This window comes from Miniopterus schreibersii, assembly GCF_964146895.1.
Source record: "Miniopterus schreibersii genome assembly, chromosome: X".
Lineage (NCBI taxonomy): Eukaryota > Metazoa > Chordata > Mammalia > Chiroptera > Miniopteridae > Miniopterus > Miniopterus schreibersii.
The window spans coordinates 87,060,681-87,084,353 of NC_138104.1; the positions used below are offsets into that span (position 1 = coordinate 87,060,681).

At 37.0% G+C, this 23,673-nt stretch overlaps 1 protein-coding gene across 3 annotated transcripts in view; it reads left to right on the plus strand.

Annotated features, from left to right (window-relative positions):
* DMD (dystrophin) overlaps positions 1–23,673 on the plus strand; it is a gene marked incomplete at its 3' end in the record, with an annotated part of 1,946,774 nt that overhangs the window by 449,064 nt on the left and 1,474,037 nt on the right. For all 3 annotated transcript variants that reach the window (XM_081125527.1, XM_081125528.1, XM_081125524.1), the window contains exons 3-4: positions 6,554–6,646; positions 8,046–8,123. In XM_081125527.1, the coding sequence (XP_080981653.1) occupies positions 6,554–6,646; positions 8,046–8,123 (171 nt within the window). The remainder of the gene's footprint in view (positions 1–6,553; positions 6,647–8,045; positions 8,124–23,673) is intronic.

A 23,673-nucleotide genomic window follows, 5' to 3' on the forward strand; every position in this document is an offset into this window, starting at 1 on the left:
CCCATGGTGGAGGCAGGGGAGAGGGGCTGGGTTGAAAGGAGCAAAGAGGGGGGGCAATGGAGGACATCTGTAATAGTGTCAACAATAAAAAAAACCAAAACAGTTTTATTACAAAGCATGTTAAAGAAAGACCTGATCAGGCAGGAAACCATGCTGACTTTTGGTTAAACACACTTTCCTTTTGGGTTTATAATAGCCCATTTACAGATAATTACTTGATTTCCATTAACTGTTGTTGTGGCTCCTCTTTAAATTTCTAATGTGCAATCTGGTTGAATATTTTCTTGTGTACTTAATAGTAAGCATAATGTACACATTGGGTCCTAGTGATTATGTTTTATAAAGAGTTCATGCCAAATAACATTTTAATCTCAAGAGGCTGTAAAACTATTATATTCCCTAACTTAGCTCTTGAGCACTTCTTAGCTCCAAGGGATAACTTGGATTTTTCTTGATTGTCTTTGTAGCTTGGATTTAGTTCCATCTCTGGTATATAAAAGTCTCTAAAAGTATTTGATGCTAAGGAATAAAGAATAATATATGTTAATTTTTATCTGTTAAAGCCTACGGAATATTCTAGTACTTTGATATCCTATTATAGAAGAGAAAGTGTCCCAATTATCCATTTGGTTCTTTGAAATGACATTACCAGAGGTAGAAATAATATAGGTTGGGAAAGAACACTCGGGCCTTCCTTTATTTCCTGACACAGGCATCCCTGACATTGATCCCTTGGATCCCAGGGAGTTTGTTTCCCTAGCTAGGGTGTTGAATGCTTTGGTTTATCCCTCCGGGTCCACTCCCTGCCTTTCTCTTCCCTGAGAGGCTGGAGAGGCTGGCCTCTGTGTGGATGATATCAGGAGACTTCCTTGCCCTTGGGCTTCCAGTTGGATTTGGCTAATGGGAGCATTTACAGGCTATCTGAGGGAGGGAGGAAAGAAAGACCAGAGTGTGTTTTCACTGCATTCATCCCCCAAATATCAAAACTTATCTGTTGACCCTCTTAGCTCTTTCTTTGTTCAGGGACCAGTAACCACTCTCTTTCTCTTCATTCCTATGAGTCTAGGAATGATAATAGAACTTCTCAATTACCAGTTCTGGTGATTTCTTTATCCTGCCCTCATATTTATAAACTGTGCCTGATAAACTCTCTTCAAATAACCCAAGTCCTGCTAGGACCCTGGGACCCTCAAAGGAGAGAGTTCTCTCCACCTCCAGGTGATGGTACTTAACAGGAAGGAGGAAGGAGAGAATATAATTAGGGTTTATGGAGCATTTTCTATGCCAGGTACCATTGCTGGACACCTTATATTTATTAAGCCATTTAATCCCCATGCCAGCACTTTGGCGTTGATCCCTCTGTTTTTCTGGGGCAAGAGTTACAAGGAGAACTGTGGAAAACATGGATTATTTGAATTAAAAATTTGGAATAAATTCATGATAGCTAACATTCATTGAATGCATCTTAAACATAGTGCTGTTCTAAGTGTCTTTAAATCTTACCATCACCACAAGTTAGGTAATAGCAGATCTTCATTTTGTAAATGAAAAAGATAAGGCACAAAGAGGTCAAGTTACTTGCTCAATGTTACACAGCTGAAATATGGCAGAGCTGGGATTTGAACCAATTCATGCTGGGCACAGAGAAAATATTCTTATGTACTGTACTATACCACTTCCCTTGGCTTTGTAAAATGTATTTTATCAATGCAACTCCCCCACCCTCAAATTATCTCTGCTCAAACCTGATGTCTTTCGGTCACCAATTTCCTAAAGTGAAATACTAATACAGCATTATTCTTCTGTTCTTTAGAGATTCCTCTCAAGGCAAAACTAGTCTATCGTATGAAAAGTCAGTATAATAGTCATCTTTGGACGGGGGGGGGGGGGGGGGGGGCACACCAGGGGGTATGAGGAAGCTCCTAGGATGCTAGTCATGCTGTGTTTCCCTGTCTGGTATGGATAACATAAACGTGTTCAGTTTGTAAAATTTCATTGAGCTAACACTTAAGATATCTGTACTTTCCTGTATGTATATTATACCTCAATAAAATTCTCTTATGGAATACTTTTTACAACCCATGCTTAAAGAAATCATCTATAAAAACTGCCTATTTCTATTACAATGGGTTGCATTATTTTTATGGGAGTTGATCAGCAGTTTTCACCAATAAGTTTTGAAACACCAGTGCCTTTTGGTATTTCTAGTATTTAAAGATTTGTAATTTGACTTTCTGAGCAACAGATATGTCCAGAGCCTGACCTTTCTGTAACCAGAAGGCTATGCTAAATTATCCCTGTGTTCTTTACCTTCTATTGGACATTGTATTGATCCCTCTATATTTTCAGGTTAAAAGATTGACATAACTCTGAAGACTAAGGAGCTGTCTCAATAGTTTCACAAATGCATTTCTGTCCCCTTCTCAATTTTTTCACTTTGGTTTTTTTCACTTTGTTTATGCCACTTACCAATCAACCTGTCTGAGTGTTTTTGAGCATTGTCTGTATAAAGATATAAAAAAATTCTATATTGCTTTATATCATACTGGCAGTGATCTGGAAGGATTCTTGTCTCATTTTATGGTCCTTTCATCCTGTTATTTGGGTTAGCAAGGAAGAAACAGTGTGTCAGTGAGTGCAAAAAACTGCTGAGTATTATCAAAAGTTCACTTTTTAAAGAAAATATTTGTCATGCAAAGGATTGAAGACAGAGAGCCAGAGGGTAATATGGCCCAAAGAGGGTTTAATGTTCTGTACGTTTTACAAAATAATTTTCATGCACTTGAAAAGAAAGCCCTTAAAGAGAGGGAATCGTAAGGAAGTATTACTGTTTTCATGACATAAAATGTCACTTGCAACAAAAAGAGATGGTAGATGTAGAAGATGAAAGGGAGGAAAACAAAAGAAGATTTAATTAAAAATAATAAAAAAAATAAGAAAACAGAAAAAGCACTGGAAGCTTCTGCGCTTCTCTCCTGTGCCATCCCCATTTTCAGTACTAGTGATTGAATATGGAAGGCCATCTCCCCTCCTTGGCTTTCACTCTTGCAGGGCTACCAAATTATGAGAAAACAGAACACACTGTATGTGAGTTCTGCACTTTCTAGCAGATTCAACAATGCACCATAATTGTATTTACAGCTGGATTTTGGCTAAAGAGAAGGCAAGGGATAATAGAAGAATAAAACATAAAAACCATCCTGTATTTACTGAGAGCCTACTATTTGCCAAGTCTGTGCAACAAACCTACAGTGTTTCATTTAAGCCTCAGAGCAGTGCTCAGAAGTGGTATTATTTCAATCCCCATTTTACCTAAGAGTAAATTGTGCCTCAGAAAGGCTAAGTCACTTGCCCGAGACAGCGCAGGGCAATGAAAAGGAGACTTGAGTTCAAAAGTCAGCTGTTTCTGCTTCTGAAATATGTGCTCCTTTTGCCACAACTCTGTGGAATGAGGCATTGAATCTAGGAAAAGAAATGAAAAGCATCCAAGGGAAATGAGATGTTTGCTTTCCCAGGGATATTCATCCTATAGGAAGAAGACAACCGAGCACCTGCAGGCCCATGAAGCTACAGGCTAAATTTTGTACAGGTCATTGAGCATCGCTTTAATTTCAATTAGACCACAGGAGGGGAGATTTTATTCAAAAGTGCTTGAAATTCCTTTTAAGTTAAAACAAACATGCATTAAGAGGAGAAGGCAAAATCTCCACGAATTCTTAACATAAAACATATGCTCTCCTAGAAATTTTGAACCTGTAGTCACTGTATAATTTATCTTGCCAGACTCCGGGGTAAGTTCATTCAATCTCATCCTGAGAAGCACTGTATTTGAGAATGTGGTGGATATAACAAATAGAAATTGGATTTCAGTTGTGATACTTTAATATATCATTGATTCTGTGAGTCTTGAAAGTTACCTATGATACCAGGAACTGTCTTTTTCTCTGTCACCTCACTGCTTTTTAGGTGCCCCAACCAGGTGTGTCTGGAGACCTCTGACTGGCCTACAATCCTTCACTTCCTCTCTATTTTGTTTGGTTCCAGTTTAAAAGAGAGAAGTATAAAAATGCCCTGGTCTGTGCATATAAGTTCGGATCAAAGCAAGATCCTGTTTGCCTTGCTGACCTTTGTCTAGACTCCTTGCCCCAAAGCATAAGCCTTCTAGTCCTCATGTCTTGGATGCTAGAGGGTTATGCTTTATTTTATACCCCAAGATTTATCTCCTTCCCTGTCTCTGCTTTTCTTCTTGAATGAACATTTTGCCACCCACATCCTTTCTGGCTTGACAGATTTTATTATCTATCTATCATCTATCTATCTATCTATCTATCTATCTATCTATCTATCTATCTATCTATCTATCTATCTATCTATCTATCATCTATCTATCATCTATCATCTATCTATCTATATCATCTATCTATCATCTATCTATCTATCTATCTATCTATCTATCTATCTATCTATCTATCTATCTATCTATCTATCATCTATCTATCAATCATCTAGTGATATATTTTTAATAAGAGCAAGTATCTCTGTCAGCTACCTATATTTTATTTTCTTCAAAACTTGACACATTTCAGTGTGCAATATTCTTTTTGTCAATAAATTTAGAAGCCACTCACTGCTCAAATGCATCTGTAAAATTTTGCTCCTGAAAAAAAACAAAACAACATTTTCAAGGCATTGTAGCACTTCAACTAATTTGAAAATAAAACCTTAATATTATTTCCCAAATGCCAAGTTATTCCAGGTTATATATGAGGTTCTTGACAGAATTATTATAAGGTGCACATTCATTTTCGTTACTTATTAGTAAAAATATTTCATTAAAGTTTCATGAAAATGACACTGTTGTTTTAAGATTTACTTGTACATTATATGTAGTAAAGGTTCTGTTTAAAAAAGTCAAGCGTGTTAGCAGTTTCTTTTTGCCATGGAGCTTTAAGCAGAACTATTTGAGTAGGCTTTCAAAAGAATAACTTGTAGTTATCTTTACTGAAGCACATATGTAGCTTGATTCCCAAAGCTGGGCATAGAGGGGCTGGTGGACTTTCGCAGGGGTCAGTATTATTAAGTGAAACACCGAGGCATGGACCCAACTTGTCACTGTCATGGCTGCCTGGCTGTAGGGATAGCCTGAGTCCTATGTCTTCAATCTGGGAAGCTTCAAGGATGTCTTTTGCATGGGAACTAGGGCTCTTGTTGATTTTCTTGACCTGTGTGAAATTCAATGTTTGTATGTGATCGAAGGAGTGGATAAGAAGAGCCCAGTCACCCAAAGGCTAATGTTAGACCCATCACCTGACATTTGTGGAATGTATTTCTTGATCCCCAGACTATGGGAGTTCCCACAGTTATGTGCTCCTAGGTCCCTTTTACTGCTTCTGTGTAATATTACCTTTTAGGATTATTTGTTTTCCCTGCTGGACTCGAGGTTCCATAAGGGCCGGGGTCATGTCTGTCTGATTTACTAGCGTGTGCTCCAGGTTTATTGGTGCTCCATAAATATCTGTCACTGATAAATTAGGGCTTTCTAGATAACATGGGTGATGAAATAGTTGGGAATGATTTCATGTAGGCTTTAAACCAGAAAAAGAAAATATTTGGAGGCACGGCAGAAGAAATAAAATATTAGATAATCAAATAGAAGGACAGATGGCCAAGGAAGCAGCAAGATAAAATAGAAAGAACAAGGACCCCAGGAGTTAGACAGATCTGGGCCAACATTTTGGCTCTAACTAACTTTTGGTTTTGTGACAAAGGGCCACACGTTGAACCTCTTTGTTTCATCTGTAGGACGAGTAGATTAATGCTAACCTCATAGAAATGTCACAAAGATTATAAGATCCATTCATTTAGTGGAGTGTTTCTCACGAGCAGTTACTCCAAAAATGTTAGGTGTCATTAGTGTCTATTATTTTTCCTCGGTGTAATTCCCAAGTAAAGAACTGGGGAAAAAAAAAAAAAAAGATAAAAAAACTTTCACCAGCCTATTTCAACTCAATTTAAATCAGATCTTTTTGAAATTTGAGCTGTCCAATGTGAGAATGGGTCATTCTGAGGCAGCATGTAAAATGCATATATAGACAAAGCTTGTTTTATGGGTCAAGCCCTCTATGATTAAGTATTATATTTCCAAGTATGTAAAACGGTTACATTTTATGCACCTACACAGGGCATTGTATGTGGGGTCTTTGTTTCTTTGTATATTTCTTTCTCCCCCCAAAGCCCAGCTGCCTGATATTTTAAACATTTTTTCCCCTCCTTCATAGAATCAGGATTGAAAAAGTTGAGTTAATTAGATCATTTAAGCTACAGCTCTCCAACTCTTGTTATTAAAAAAAATTTTTAATAGATTTGGCGTAATGATGGTATATTGTTTTTTGGTTTTCACTTGGAGGTTCTCTTTTCATCTATCACCCTTGGCAGATTAAGAATTAGATATATTAAATATTCTTAAACATAGCTTAAAATTTTCAGGGACATAATCGTGAAAATGGATCACTGGAAGCGTGTTTTGCTTAATTGGGTGTATTTCATATTTCAGTTTGGGAAGCAGCACATAGAGAACCTCTTCAGTGACCTGCAGGATGGGAAACGCCTCCTAGACCTTCTCGAAGGCCTGACAGATCAAAAATTGGTACGTGACTTATTTATAAGGAAGTTCACGTTAGCCTTAGGAGAATCTCATACCACAGACAAACTCAGCATAATTTTATGAGATCTAGTAAAATTCACTAATTTTCCAATTACTGAATTAACTAGCAATACGGGACCTACTTCTGAATAAAACAGTCTCACAATATTATTTTCATTTTCGCATAGCCTATCATACAGAAGACGAGAAAGTGAGAATTTTCAGTCACATAATTTATGTCAATTAATAGATATTCCCTTTTAATGTTTGGTATCTTTGTTATTGAATGTATTTTTATAAGGCTTTTAAACATAATGCCCTTTTAAGTTTAATTTATTTTTTTATTGTGATATGAACATTTAACATGACATATGGAAAATGGGGAGTTTGCTATTCAACAGATATAAAGTTTCACTCATGAGAGACGAATAAGTTCAAGAGATCTGCTGTACAACATTGTGCCTCTGGTTAAAAATACTATACTTGGCACTTAAAAGTTCATTAAGTGGGCAGATCTCATTTTAGGAGTAAATATGGCAGGCATCGTAACGGTACAATTTCTAAAACTCCACAACTGAATAAATTAGTTAATCCATATATTGTAACAAACTATGCAAATGTTAGTTTAAAAATTACTAGACAAAATATGACTTTTGGGATTGAGAGTGAGGGTTAGAAAACCAAAGATGATCAAAGTTTAAGCTTTAGTGACTAAGAGAACTAAGATGATAGTCACAGAAATGGTTTTCTTTAACCTTATGTCGCATTAAACAATTTTGCTCTGCCCAAATCTCTTTTAAACTTTCTTAAGAAGTGTCGAAATTAACCCACTTATCTATTTTACTAGCAAATGTTGTTATGCCTGCTGATGTTTCTATTGCTGGTCATGCAGTAATCCCCAACTGGGCTGTAAAATGAAGGAGAGATTGTAAACAAAATATCTTTTGTGGCCCTAGCTAGTTTGGCCCAGTGGTTAGAGCACTGGCCTGCAGACTAAATGGTCCCGGGTTCGATTCTGGCCAAGGGCATGTACCTTGGTTGCAGGCTTGATCCTCGTGTGCAGGAGGCAACCAATCAATCTGTCTCTCTCAAATCGATGTTTCTCTCTCTCTCTCTCTCTCCTCCCCTCGCCTTCCACTCTCTGAAAAGCAATGGAAAAAATATCCTCAGGTGAAGAAAAACAAATGCTATCACTTTTCTTGAGGAATGGTTGATTCATGCTGAAGAAAGTCCTATGACGAGTACAATTAGCCCCCAACACTGAAATTCATTATATTAATATCTCACAGCCTGTGTTTTATTCAAAACAGTCAAAGTTAGACATGGCATGTATAAATCGTTCCATTTCTAGTAGATCGTGGTCTGTCTTCTGGGTAGTAACACTGTTTCGTTTTGTTTTCAGCCGAAAGAAAAAGGCTCCACCAGAGTTCATGCCCTGAACAATGTCAACAAGGCGCTGAGGGTCTTGCAGAAAAATAATGTAAGTGGAGACCTGGACAGAGGCTGGATACCGTGAGACAGCAGGCTTAGTATCTGAGTGAGGGCTTGGGCCCCAAATTCAGAGAAAGCAGCTCAAGCTCTGTGATGAAGCAAAGCAGTTATTATGAAGGTCCCGGGTTCTAGTTCATGTGCTTCTGCTTGTGGCTGGTGTAACTGGGGAAGTGAATCCGCGCGGCCACAGAGGGCAGGGGCAGGCGGGACCCAGGCCCCCCAGGCAACACCTTGGGGTTTCCGATTTTACTTGGTGCACTTGTATTTGGTGGGCAAAATAAGTTCCTTTTAGCACTGCCCTGTGCAACAGATGGCTCTTCCTAGGCTGAATATGATTTTCTATGTATAAAGTGTGTTCAAACATCATGATGATAAAGTTTGTTTGAATTCAGCCAACACTTACTAAACTCCACATCCGAGTATGAACGTTATGCAGAAAAATCACTATTTCAACTCTTGGGAAGAACTGTAAATTTGTTTGTATTCCTATGTTTGGTTTAGTTTGGATATAAGTATATGTGTGGTACTATAAGGAGTCAACAGTCATACCTAAATAAGTGTGGAGATGAAAGGGGTTTTGTTTCTTCAGAGTGACTTTGAGATTGCTCCCTCTGTCATGGCATTGGGAGCAGTCTCCTTTCTTATTAACGTCCTAGAACCTTTCTAATCGACCATTTATAAGGCACTTTGGGTAGCTTCTTTAATTACATTATAGCTCTCTTTCAAGGATAAATCCAAATAAATTGATCATATAGTCATAAAATAACCATAATCAGTGATACTTTTTTTGTTTCTTTATCTTTATGGTTAAAAATATTACAGATGTTCCCTTCTTACCCCCATTGATCCCCTCCACTCCACATCCACCCCACCCCCAGGCCTTCCCCAGACCAGTGTCTGTGTCCATGGGTTATGCTTATAAACATATAAGTTCCCTGATTAATCTCTCCTCACCACCTGCCCCCTCCCCCTTCCCTCTGAGATCCCTCAGTCTGTTCCATGCTTCTATGTCTCTGGATCTATTTTGTTCATTAGTTTATTTTGTTTATTACATTCCACATATAAGTGAGATCATGTGGTACTTGTCTTTCTCTGAATGGCTTATTTCACTTAGCATAAAACTTTCCAGTTCTCTCATGCTGTGCCAAAGGGTACGAGATCCTTCTTCTTTACAGCTGCATAGTATTCCATGGTGTGAATGTCCCACAGCTTTTTACCCACTCATCTACTGATGGGCACTTATGCTGTTTCCAGATCTTAGCTATTGTAAATTGTGCTGCTATGAACATAGGGGAGCATAAGTTCTTTGTGATTGGTGTTTCGGGTTTCTTAGGATATATTCCTAGAAGTGGGATCACTGGGTCAAATGGCAGTTCTGTTTTTAATTTTTTGAAGAACCTCCATACTGTTTTCCACAGTGGCTGCCCCAGTCTGCATTCCCACCAGCAGTGCACCAGGGTGCCCTTTCTCCACACCCTCGCCAGCACCTGTCCTTTGTTGACTTGTTGATGGAGCCATTCTGACAGGCGTGAGGTGATAGCTCATTGTGGGTTTAATTTGAATCTTTCTGATGATTAGTGACGTTGAGCATTTCTTCATATGTCTCTTGGCCATCTGTATGTCCTCTTTGGAGAAGTATCTATTTAGGTCCTTTGCCCATTTTTTAATTGGATTGTTTGTCTTCCTTTTGTTAAGTTGTATGAGTTCCTTATATATTTTGGATATTAACCCTTTATCAGATGTGTCGTTGGCAAATATGTTCTCCCATACAGTAGGCTCCCTTTTCTTTTTATTGGTGGTTTCTTTAGCTGTGCAGAAGCTTTTTATTTTGATGCAGTCCCATTTGGTTTTTTTCTCCTTCGTTTCTCGTGCCCTAGGAGATGTATCAGCAAACATATTGCTCTGAGAGATGTCTGAGATTTTGCTGCCTATGTTTTCCTCTAGGATTTTTATAGTGATAGATTTTTAATGATGTATACTCTCCCAAATGTTGTTCAGTTCATACAGTACAGAGAGAACATCATATGGGAAATGGAAGTAAAGGCTGTGTGGCATTTGGTTGATTTTCTGAATTGAGTTAATTGTCATGGTTAGCCTATGAAAATTATAGAAATATACATTTTAATTATTCTGTAAAGTGATTAACTATATTTTTTAACTTTCCACAGACAGAATACAATAGTCTATAGAATGTTTGCCTCATTGTTAGTCCAATAGAACCTTTTGAAAGATCAATTTCATGTAAATTAAGAAAATTGTTTAAAGATAGTGGGAATTTATACTCAAAGGTCTTTTTAGATCAATTTCCCATATATCTTTACAAAATATATAATCAAAGGAAACAGTAGAAAATTCAAAGAATTATTCGATTTAATCTAATAGTGATCTCACTATTTCTTGATAGTGATCTCACCAAGAAAATGTCACATTAAAAAGTAGGCTGTTAGCCTGGCTGGCGTGGCTCATTACTGAGCATCGACCCATGAACTAGGAGATCGCGGTTCGATTCCCAGCAGGGCACATGCCCAGGTTGCGGGCTTGATCTCCAGTTGGGGTCGTGCAGGAGGCAGCCGATCAATGACTCTCATTATTGATGTTTATCTCTCTCCCTTTCCCTTCGTCTCTTTGAAATCAATAAAAACCTTTTTTAAAAAAATAGGCTGTTAGATCTATGAAATAGTGAATTAATGTAGCCATAGATTGTTTAATAAGCATCTTTTTTCATATACTGATTATTGATTATGAATTTGTATGTTTCCTATATATGTTTTAATTATTAATTTCATTTTCAGTATAAGACCCAAAGAAATCCTGGCAACAAAACACAGAAACCATAAAAGAAAATCTCTATGACTTAGGGATAACCAAATATTTCTTAGATGTAAAACCAATGGTATGATTCAAAAAGAAAAAAGTTAACTTGAACTTCATCAAAATTATGAGTTGTTTCTGTGTTCTAGGTATGAATTATTTGTTTCATGTATTGCTATCTATGTGAATTACAGTCTTACTCAGAGGTGTCTTTTTTTTTTTTAATATATCTTTATTGATTTCAGAGAGAAGAAGGGAGAGGGAGAGAGAGAGAGAGAGAGAAACATCAATGATGAGAGCGTCATTGATCAGCTGCCTCCCGCACGCCCCCTGCTGGGGATGGAGCCCGCAACCCGGGCCTGTGCCCTGACCGGGAATCGAACCGCGATCTCCTGGATCCTAGGTCGATGCCCAACCACTGAGCCATGCCAGCCGGGCCAGAGGTGTCTTTTTGATAAAGAGAAGTTCATTTTGATGTAGCTCATTAAAAACTTTTTAAAATTAAATTTATTGGGGTGACATTGGTTAATAAGATTATATAGGTTTCAAGTGTACATTTCTATGATACATGATTTGTATATTACCTTGAGTGCCCACCACCCAAAGTCAAATCATCTTTCATCACCAAATATTTGACCCCCTTTACCTTTTCCTACCCCTCCCCTTCTCTCTGGTAACTACCATCCTGTTGCCTGTGCCTATGAATTTTAGTTTGTTTTTCTTGTTCGTTCGTTTGTTGCTTTCAGTTTTATATCCCATATGTGACTGAAATCATATGGTTCTTACCTTTTTCTGACTGACTTATTTTGCTTAGCATGATATTCTTTGTGTCCTGCTTAAGAAATATTTGCCTGCCCCAAATCATTATGGTATTCTATTTTGTTGCTATCTATATAAACTTCATTGTTTCACCCTTTGAATTTGGGTCTGTATTTCACCTGGAATTGATTATTGAATTTGGTGTGAGGAATGGGTTAATATTCAGGTTCTGTTTTTTCATTTGGCATCTAATTGACAGAACATCATTGTTTAAAAAGAATGTTGCATTCCCATTGCTCTCCAATACTAGGTGTGTCATAAATATTTGTCGATACATGTGTTGTTCTATTTCTGGACTTCAACTCACTTCCATTGTTCTGTATGTCTATACATGCTCAAATATTATGCTATGTGGATTACTGCAGTTTTATAATATATTGTGGTATCTGGTGGACTAGGTTCTCCCACTTTTTTCTTGTTACATATTTTCTTGGTTATATTGACCCTTTGTATTTCTATATTAATTTTACAATCATTTAAAATTGTCACATAAATCCTGTTTGGAATATGATCAACATTGAGTTAACTCTGTAGATCAATTTAGGAAGAATTGGTACCTTAACCACATTGAGTATTTCAGGTTTCTCCTGTGATTTTTCCCTATAGGTTTTTTTTTTTTTTTAATTTTAAGTTTCACAGGATGAGAAAAAAAATCCTGTAGAATAAAATGGGCAAAAAAACTTGAACAGGAACTTAACAAAAGGGGATATTAGAAAGTTCAAGAATAATATAAAAAAGTGTTCAACCTCAGAAATAATTGGGGAAATTTAAATTAAAACTGCAATAAGATACCAATACAAACTAAAAAAAAAAAAATGGCTGAACTTAGAAAGACTAATAATTCCACGGGTTAGGATATAGGATCACTTGAACACTCACAACTAACTGGTGGAAATGTAATTCAGACAACCATTGAAAATAGTTTGGCATTATATACTAAATGTGAAAGTGTGTAATTCTTATAACCCAACAACTTCATTCTCAGTCATATAACTAGCAGAAATACATTTCTATGTTTGTCAAGTCTATCTCTATCTATATCTATCTCTCTATCTATCATCTATCTATCATCTATCTATCATCTCTCTCTCTCTATCTATCATCTATCTATCTATCTATCTATCTATCTATCTATCTATCTATCTATCTATCATCTATCATCTATCTATCATCTATCATCTATCTATCTTTATATGTATGAGAATATTCATAGCAGCTTAATTTGTAAATAGGCCAAACTGGAAATGACAATGGTATATCTGCATGATAGGACATTATAAAGCAATGAAAATGAACAAATGATAGCTATACATAATACATAAGACATATCAATCTCCTGAAAGAGATTTGAGCAAAAGAAGTGAGATATAAAAGTTTACACACTAGGATTTCTTTTAATTAAATTTCAAAACAGGCAAAATTGTTCCATGGGTTAAAAGTCAGAAGGGTGGTTACATTTTGGAAGAAGTGAAGCAATAAAATGCACAAGTAAGCCTTCTGAAGTATTGAAAATATTCCATGTTTTGACCTGGTGGTTGTTAATGGGATATTTGTTTTGACAAAATTTATCAAGCTCTACACTCAAGTACACTTTTCTGTATGTACAAGTATCACATGATCTTACTCATATGTGGAATCTAAAGGACAAAATAAACTGATGAACAAAATAAATCCAGAGACAAAGAGCATGGAACAGACTGAGGAACCTCAGAGAGAAGGCAGGGGTAGGGGAGTGGGTGGGGAGAGATTAACCAAAGAACTTATATGCATATGTGCATAACCCATGGACACAGAGAATAGTGTGGTGAGGGCCTGGGGTGGGGGGCAGGAGCGGGGTAGAAGGGGGCAATGGGGGGACATCTATAATACAACAATAAAGATAATTTATTTTTTTTTTAAAGTTTCAGAAAGCCAAACCTGACCTTACAGCCTCTCAAATGCCAAATGGTGGCTGATTTAACAGTCTGACCATAGACCCTCTATTTTCACATGAAGTTGTTTAATGAAATGTGATGAGCAAATATATAAAATTAGAGCGTGATTATTGCAACTTATGGGTCTTTTCTCAGAAAGCCATATTTCTTACCGAAAATAGAAAACCTGGAGAACCTTCCGTTATTTTAGCAGGCAAAGGCCCCCCAATGAGGCGTTAAGTTTGAGAAGGAGCCCTTCGAGAGCGATTTCCACAGCACTCCCATTTGAGCCAGGGGCTTAATGGGAAAACATAAACTCGAGTTCTGCGTTAAGGGATAGAATCTCAAGTGAAACACTTTCAAGTGGAAACCAAAACCCAGAGAGAAATAACCTTTACCTGAATTAGCTCCAGGCCCGAAGACCCAGAATACAGCTGTTCAAAGGTAAATGTCTCATTTTCTTCTTCTCCATTATTTTATAATAAAAGAAAGTACAAAAGAAATGGAAAATATTCAAAGGGGCCTGTTTATTAGTCCCTGAATATTACCGTAAAGAATAAATACGCAGTTAAATCAAAACAATGTTCAAGAGCAGGACTTTTTTCCTAAAGATGGTCATGGGTGTTCTCTATTGGATGGGTAAAGGAGCCTGGGCAGCATATGAATAAATCAGCATAGTAGATGGGACTATTTGAAATTTTCTTTTAAAAATCACCAATTCTCAAATTTGGATGAACCATAGGAGGCATTGATTGGAGATTCTGAGTACCATGCATTAAACAGAACAATGTTAGTGCATTTAAGTTCAGCACATTATTTACTGAGTGGATACTATGTGTCAGGTTATAGTCTGGGTGGTGGAAACACTGCAGTCAGTGATCAGAACAAACACAACCCTTTATGTCATGGAGTTTACAGTCACGTACCAGGGGACATTAAATATATACAATGTATGTAGTGTTAGCTAGGGGAATGAAGAAAAAATAGAATAGGAGGTGTGGGAATACATCTTACTTAAGGTATCACATGCGCAGAGACTAGAAGGACGTGAGGGAATCAGCCATGGGATTAGCTATAGAAAAATGGTCCAGGGAGAGGGGTAGAAAGAACTTGAGAAGAAAAAACCACTTGGAAGTAGGACTCAGTACGTGGGTAGGATTGAGTGTAGAAAGAAATATAGTAGAGAAGGGGATCAGAGAGGTAGCAGGGTGGGGCTGGGAAGGGCAAAAGCATGAGGCACCATGATTAGGGTTTCAACTTAGTTCTGAATGAAATGACAATGACTAAAAGTAAAAGGCTTATTATAAATTAAATGGGTAATAAAAATTTTATTTAAAAATCAGATATACAAGTATTAATAAGAAAAAAAAAACTTATAAGAAAAGTATTTAAAAAGCATACCATTTTTATCCAAGAAAGTGATAATCAATAATTAAAACATAATACAACTTACTGCATAATACAAATATTACTAAAACCACAAGAAAAAAATCTGATGGAAATATATTTTTATTCAGAGCCTTTAATTCACTACTGTCAGATAACAACATACTTAATAGCAAAAAAGAAAATTGGGAATGTGCATAGCATAAACTGTAGATTTAAGAGCAATTTTCTAATTATGGACACCCCAAAGAATAGATGATTCTATAAAATAGGTGTGCATTACGTATAAACCTCCTTGCCCATAAAGTTGGATTGACAAGAAAAGCAATAGTTTATAATTTAATTTAAGTGAACCAAATCCAAATCTGAGCTCTCAAACAGGTATTCAGAAAATTCTATCTTTGTCATTCGTGGGAATGCTATTCTCTATCCTTAGGGAATGGCCATAAATCAGTGGACCTAAGTGGTACCTCTCAGGCTGGGAAAAAGTCCTTCATCTTCAGTCTACTGAAGTATCCACTAATATAGTCACCATCCAAGGCCAAGTCTATCTCCTGAAGCCAAGTGTATCATTAACAGTCCTGGTGTGAAATAGATGGCTTATGTAAAGGCAAAGTTAAAGAGACCGTAATGAAAAGAATATCTACAAAAATGTGGGCAGCATTAAAAGAATTCACCGTGAATGGTGAAGCCCCCAGGGACTGGCATGAGCTCATAGCCTTTACTACTGCTAAACCTAAAGAGACGAGGGGAAGGAGAGCTGCTGTCTTAAACGGATGCTCTCTAACCTTGCGAGGGGGGCCACTGGATAACAACTGCAACCGTAGGCATCTAAAAAGGAAAGTTACCCTCAAATCATGGCCTGCTGGGGGAGTTGGGAGAAGACTGACACCTTAGCCTGCATCTATTCATCTACGTTCTGCCAATGAACTCAACCAGAAGCTAGAGGGTAAGAGATCCCGGGAGATGGGGTCACCCCATGCAAGGCGGGTGATCTCATACAAAGAAGGGGTGAAGAACCTGGGAGGGGGCAAACAGAGTAACTAGTAGTCCAGGTATCTCTATTTTCTGGTCAAATGGGGACTTGGAAATATCTGCACCGAGGGCCCTAATGTTGGCTACAGCCCAACGTTGCTGGGTATACCAGGGAGCCATTCGCTTTTGAGACCACACCACTGCTTCCTGTTGGCAGGGAGTGGAAGTGGTTTCTGGCTAATTTTGGAGCCAGGTGACATTACATTCCTTCCCATGTTTCTGGGAGACACCAGAGCCAGGAAACAAAGACAGGCTAATTTCTGCCCTGCTGTACAGATTTACTAAAGGCATAGGAGAAAACAACTACATAAAAAATGTTCCTGCCATATGCACAAATAAAAATGGATACGATATTAGGATGCAACAAAAATGCGATCAGATATACTAAAAGAAGAACTTTTAAAGTGTGCACTCTTTGATAATATTAATATAACAGTAGAAGTCAATAACACTCTTTAAAATTCAATTTGATTAATTTCGAATGTACTGAACAGGAAAGCAAGAGTCCAAATTTGTGTAGGAAAAACCGTTCCATGAGAAAACCCATGAGAAATGGCCCAGGTTTTCCCAGAGGTTCAAGTTTTGTCTTTGCTTTTATCTTCATTTTTAAAAAAGGTAAATTAATTCAAGCTTTGAACCATAAATGTTACAAAAAGAAACAAATGCTCTGAGGAAAGTAGGAAATAAAAGATAAATGAAGAAATAAATGAGTTAGAAAGAAGAGACACTAGATAAATTTAAGAGCTAGTTATTTGTAATAACACAGACTAATCTCTTATAAATTTAATCAGGAGAAAGAGAAGAAAAGCAAGTATAGGCAATTTAAACACAGAAAGAAAATATTAAACATAAGCACAAGAGAAAGAGAAACCAAAAAGGGCAACTATACTGAACTATATGTTGGTTATAAAAAATCAATTAAATTGGATTATACTCTACTTAATAAACTACAAGAATTAATGCAACAGAATATAGAGTACCTCAATCAGTAACCAAGACAACTTAAGAAATCATAAAACATAACAAAATAAACCTTCCAGAAAGGCTTCTGAGTACAGTGGAAGCAGTGGTAAGTTCATGCAAACCTTTAAGAAATGCATCAATGCTAACAGAAAACCATGAGGAGCCTCCCAATTCTACAAACCTGTCCACAAACCTAATTTTTAACATTACTGGAAAAGATCAGCTCTCCCTGCTGTTAAAGGGGTCTCAGAAGCTATCTCTTGAAAGGATACTTTGCAGTAGTTTCAAAATCTCCTTAGATCAAGTTCATTCTGACTGCTCCTTCCCTCCTAGGGTCTCCTCCACATTCCCCGGTTCTCAGCGAGCAACCTAATTTGACCCTGGGCCTCAGTTTCCCTTTCGTCTCAGTCCTGACTTCTAACTTGCCAGCCTTACCCAAATGCCATTCCGGGCTCAGCTCTGTAATGCTGACACCACGTTTCTGTTCTGATTTGCATTCTCTGTGGTGGTGCTTTAGCATGAAGTTATCCCTGCTATCAAGAATTTATTTTTGAAAACCACTTCTTGAGAAGAGAGTACTTTTGAGTGCTGCGATACCTTTATTACAATACTTGCTGAAGCAAAGCTCATTTGTAATAAAGTTGGCTGCGATTTCAAGAAGCAAACAAAAGATAGTACAGAAGTCTGTGGGATGGATGGATGGCTGCACCGATGGTTTTGCTTGTCCACGCGCCAGGTCAAGATAAATTGTATTGTCGAGGAGCGGGAGAATGCCCCTCGATCCTTCTTTAGTCCTTACGGCTGTACTAATAAGATCATAAAATAGACACAAGACTAGATTATCAGGAGATAAACCAATTTAGTATGTGTGCATGTGACAATCATAAGATGATGCTCAGATCCTAAAGTGAGGCTTAAAGAAACCATCAAACCAGGCACCTTTCACATTTTTGTGCTTTTTAGACCACTAACAACACCAACACACAAAACAAGAAGTTTGTGAGAAATTGGCAGGACAGAGAAAATCAGTGCTCATTAGAAAGGAACCTAAGCCAGGTTTGGGTACTGGGTGAGGGATCTAAGCGTTTGGGCTTGAGCAGTGAGGTGCAGGCCTTGTCTGCATACGCTTCCCACCCCGGGTTTTTTTCACTTGTAATAAGGTGGCCTCTCAGCCCTCAGAGTCAGGGAGGGCACCTGTCACACGGGAGATGTGTCTCCTTGCAGGGGACAGAGAGGTCAGGGTTTTTATTCTTGCATGGGCAGTTTCTGAAGGGACTTTAATAGTCAATCCACCATTGTGGGGTGTCTTGGGGCGGCCTGCCTGGGCTCCAGGAGCACCCACAGCTCTCATTTATTTGTCACTGGTTGAAGTTTGCAGAGCAAATCGCAGAAAATCTGAAAGCATCTCTCACATTGCCATTCTCTCGTCCCTTACCCTCCGCCACTCGTGTTTGTGGGTGGTCTTTCACCAGGCATTCTGAATTCAGTTTTACGGGGCATTGAGGCCCATCTTCTCTCAAATGAAAAGAAACATTTACTGGGTCATTTAAACCTGTTTATTGATAGATTCCACCCCCCCCCCCAACTAAGTTCTAGACAGTGAGTTTCCTCTATCAGAAGATTTTCATTTTTAATCATCTTATGTATAGTTGAATAATGTTTTTTTTCCACTGGTAAAGGAACTTAGCCATTAAGAATCTGGTAGGGAAATTGAACTGTCTGTGGTGTTTTAAACTGCCCTCCGTGTGCATTATGTTACCTGTTTTCTGCTCATGGGCTCAGCCCAGTTTGGCTTCTCTTCTTCCATCCCAAGATTTCCATGTTTATACTTTATGAATCTCAATGTCTTTTTAAAATTAAATTTGTTGGGGTGAGATTGGTTAACAATAACATTATATGAGCTTCAGGTGTATATCTTTATACTCTATTGTATGTCCACCGCTGGAACTCAATCTCGTTTCGAAGGCATGGAATGGACTCCACCACTGCTGAGTGTTGAAATACAGCCTGGGCATACGCCAGGACTTTACTGATTGAATATTAGCAGACATAGTTGTAGATCTCATAATTATGTTCACTACAACACTCTCATCAATTGTCTATGACAAAGTGGCGATTTTTTTTACTAAGTAATTTCAATGTATAATGTGAGATCGCGGCAAGCAAATAAGATCATTGTTATACATTATTAAACCCCAACTCCAAAGTGAGTATTTAAAAAGCCTAGGGTGCAAATTCAAATGTCAGCTATGTTCAAATATTCACTTAATCTCATCACTGGAAATTGTCACTGAATGAGATTGAATGGCTGTCAAATGTCACTGATCTGCAAAATGATATAGTGTTCACTCTTCCCAGCATATGATCTTAGATAAAGAGGATTCTACAGTGTTCTTTAAAACTGGTACTTTATGTGTCCTTTAAGTATTCAGAAACTTAAATCACTATATAATATATATTTTGGAGTATGTCAGAACATAACATCTTTGACCGAACATAAACTGTTTCCGTATATTACTCATAAAATCCAGTGTTTGAATATAAAGTCCAAAATTTAAGTTAATTTGTTAGACAAGTATTATTTCTTACTCTAAATTTTCAGCCCGTGGAATGGGCCTGTAATGTCTGTACCTTATATATATTAATTCCAAGGATCCAAAAGCGGTGTATCCTTTTAACCCTGTCACTCACCAACTGCAGAATATTTGTCAAATGATTCCATGGCTTTGGCTCCACTTCGCCACCTGTGAAATGTACTAATAGAAATAAGTACTAAGTGTACTTATTTCAAAATATTCTTCTATGGAATATAAACATATACAAAGGCATATCTTGTAATCTTTAAATTCATATTAGATGTGATATGAAATTATTACTCTTAAAATGAAGCTAGTTCTCACTTAAAATCATTTTATAAGGTGATTGTTTATCTTTTGCGGCCCCCAGCACATTTCTTGCTTCAAGGGAAAATAGTATGGTTTTTTTTGTATACTCAACTTAAAATTGAGGTACCCATTAACCTATAATTTGTACACATGGAGATCTTTTCGGATAATAATATGGCTACAAGCTGCATTATAATTTAAATATTTTTCTTATTATCATGAATGTAAGTCATGTAACCTAAAATTTGTTGTTGTTGCTATTGCCAACTTTCTTGTTCTTAAAATCAGTATACATAGCTCAAGGTTAGAAAGCTGTGGCTATATAGGGTTCTTGTAGTCATTAAGTTGGCTTTCTATATTGCTAGGTATAGGATATTTATAAATATGCTTATATTAAAAAAGTATATTCATAAAAATTCAAGTTAAGTAATATTATATTGAAAAGGTATACATCCTTTATGTTATTTTATGTTGTGGAATTATTATTGAGGGCAGTGTCCATTCTCTCAAATGATGCCCTCTAGTATATAATATTCCACATAAGAAATTTTGCTTAGTTTAGTTATAAGAGCCACTTTGTCAAAAAGTTTAGTTCTGCATTTTATGTTTAATAGGAGTACTGCATTAAAACTTCTATTTTGATATATCTGGTTTAATTTTCTTTCACCCCTTTAATGTTTATATATTTTTTACCGTTATGGATTTTTAAATTAACTGCTTCAAACCTTTATTGTCAAAGAGGCAGTGTATAAGTAAAAACACAGTTCTAGTAAAAAGAATCATCTTGTGATGTATGATTGTGATCATAAACACATTTAAAATATAAAGAAAATTTAACTTATTTCATTAGTTCAAACAATTGGATAAAACAGTCCATTTTCTTAGTCTATGTCTGTCCTCAACACTTAATATGTGGTATATATCATGGTGGATGGTGAAAAATATTTAACGAATGACTAAATATGTAAAGCTTAATCACTGAAGGTAAGGATAATATCTCCATAGTGAGTATCCAGAACTAAGTTTTTTTTTTTAATGTATTCTAGGTCAAAATGTGCTTTTTAAAGGTATTTCCCAGTGTGAATGTCTATATTTGCATAAAATAAAAAGTAATCTTTGGAATATGGAGATCTGAGAGGGCATAAAGAAAATATGTGAGTGGAGAGCCAGTTCACAACGGCCAGTGCAGCCCACCCTTTACTTGTATATACTGAACTATTCATCATTTAATAATAAAAGATTCAATACATGCATCTCTCAATGAAAGAAAGCTATGATTTATGCCCATAAGTCTTAAAATTTTATTTAAATCTTAAACATAGTTATAAAAGCACCTGCTGCAGGGCACTGAAACTACTTTGCTTTTCCTGCATTTCTGGTCTTTTAAATGCATTATATTTGGGAGGATTATATAAATACTTGAGGAGTTTTTCTTCAATATGGAGAAACCTCTTTAGCTTGACTACATGATGGCAGATGTTCTATAAAACATACTTACTTTTAAAAAGAAAATCCTATTTGTCTAGAATGTTGGAAAGAAATTTCCAGTTAGATGCCATTTCTGAGAAAGAAATGTATGGGTATGAAAGAAGCAAATAAATAGAAGGTGGAAGTATGTGCATGAGGTCTGAGTATCAGTCCAGATCTTTATATAATAAGTTCCAATGCAAGTTATTTCCCTGTTGTTGTTTAAGATTCTACTTACGGAAATGCACACAAACTTTCGAAGATGATATTTATGGTTCCTCTCATAATCTTGGCTTTCTGCATGAAGTTATATAAGATTTAGTTAGTATCACTTTTCATTTATTTAAACTCACACGCCAAGACCGATAAGTAAAAAGCTGGCTTACCATTATCCCTACACCTTCCCTAATTTAAAAAATTCTCAGATTACATTCTACGTATTAAGGAACAAAAGTGGCCCGGCCGGGCGTGGCTCAGCGGTTGAGCGTCGGCCTAGGATCTAGGAGATCATGGTTCGATTCCCACTCAGGGCACAGGCCCGGGCTGCGGGCTCGATCCCCAGCAGGGGGCATGCAGGAGGCAGCCGATCAATGACTCTCTCATCATTGATGTTTCTATCTCTCTCCCTCTCCTTTCCTCTCTCTGAAATCAATAAAGATATATTAAAAAAAAAAAAAAAAGGAACAAAAGTGACTCCTCCTTAGGATACATCTTGGATTCTGACGTGATCCCAAAGAGCCACATCCTTTGAAACAAATGTGAGGAACCTTCTAGCCCTGACCTACTACTAGTTGGCCGAATGATATAGGATGTGTTTTCATTAGCGCCTGTAGCTCTGGAATGTCATTCTCAGTGGTTGTCTAAAAAGAAACAAGTAGCAAATACCATTTATTAGAAAGATGATGGTTCTCTATTGAATGAGCTATAACTTTCTACAACATCCAACTTAGAACAGCCAATGTGGAGACCTGAGATGGCAGCGGAGTAGGTGGATGTTACACTCACGTCCTCCCAGGACCAAACTGGAATTACAACAAAAACGTAGAACAATCTACCTGAATAACCAACTGAAGACTAGCTGTCATTGAAAAAGATAAAGAAAGAAAGAGAGAGAAAGAGGGAGGGAGGGAGGGAGGGAGGGAGGGAGGAAGGAAGGAAGGAAGGAAGGAAGGAAGGAAGGAAGGAAGGAAGGAAGGAAGGAAGGAAGGAAGGAAGGAAGGAAGGAAGGAAAAATGCTGGGAAAGAAAGAATAGTTTTTTTATGGGGAACTAGGGAATTTTCTGGCATGTTAGAAATGCTCTATCTAGACTTGAATGAATGTTATAAAAGCATATACATTTGTGTCAACCCCTACGTAATATATAGGGTGTCCCCAAAACTGTATACACACACTTTGAATAATTATAAAGGCAGTGTTTATTAAAATATATTTCATTTTCAAAATTGAGCTTTCAGCTCTTAGAGTGTGTATACAGTTTTGGGGACACCCTGTATACTTAAAGTTGTCTCGTACAGAGATTTGAAGGATATGTTAATTTTACCTCAATAAAAAGAGAATTCTCTCTCTGCAAAACAAAACAAAACAAAAACAGGGCTAAAACAAACATTGTTCGCTTGAATAAGCAATGGAAGAGAATTAATTGCTCTTTATAGTCCAGCAGTTAGAAAGCTCATTTAGGAGGCAGAGCACCAGGAAGTAACAGTGCTCTCTGAAATACTTATATATTAATCATAAATTACTAAATATGTATTTTTGTACAAAATCAGATATTTCAGTCTAAGTACTAGGGTGGAAACAGAATTGTATTCAAATTGTGTCCTCACACCTATTAAAATCAATAATAATAGACTAATCCAAAAAGCAGTTCATTAGGTTTCCTAGGTGCATGTTTGCATCCTGCTCATCCTGACTAAAGGGATGTTCTCCTCAGTTCACACTGAAATATTCTGCTGGAGCCACAGTACGTTTCCATTATGTCAAGGCAAATGGTGAGAATTTTCTATCTTCCCAAATTACGTTTCAATAAAGCATCTTCCACAGGTAATAATACAAAACTCTGAGGCAGAATCTAACATTACTTCATGAGTCAAGTCTTAGGTCTGTTTGTAGGAACTCCTAAAACCAATCTTCATGTGTAGGTGAACTTGTTTCTGCAAAAATTCAGTGCAGCTATTTAATTTTCGCATACAACATCAATTTTCACACCTATTCATTTGGTATCAGATGCTTTCATTCTGCAAAACAGGAAAGCATAACTTT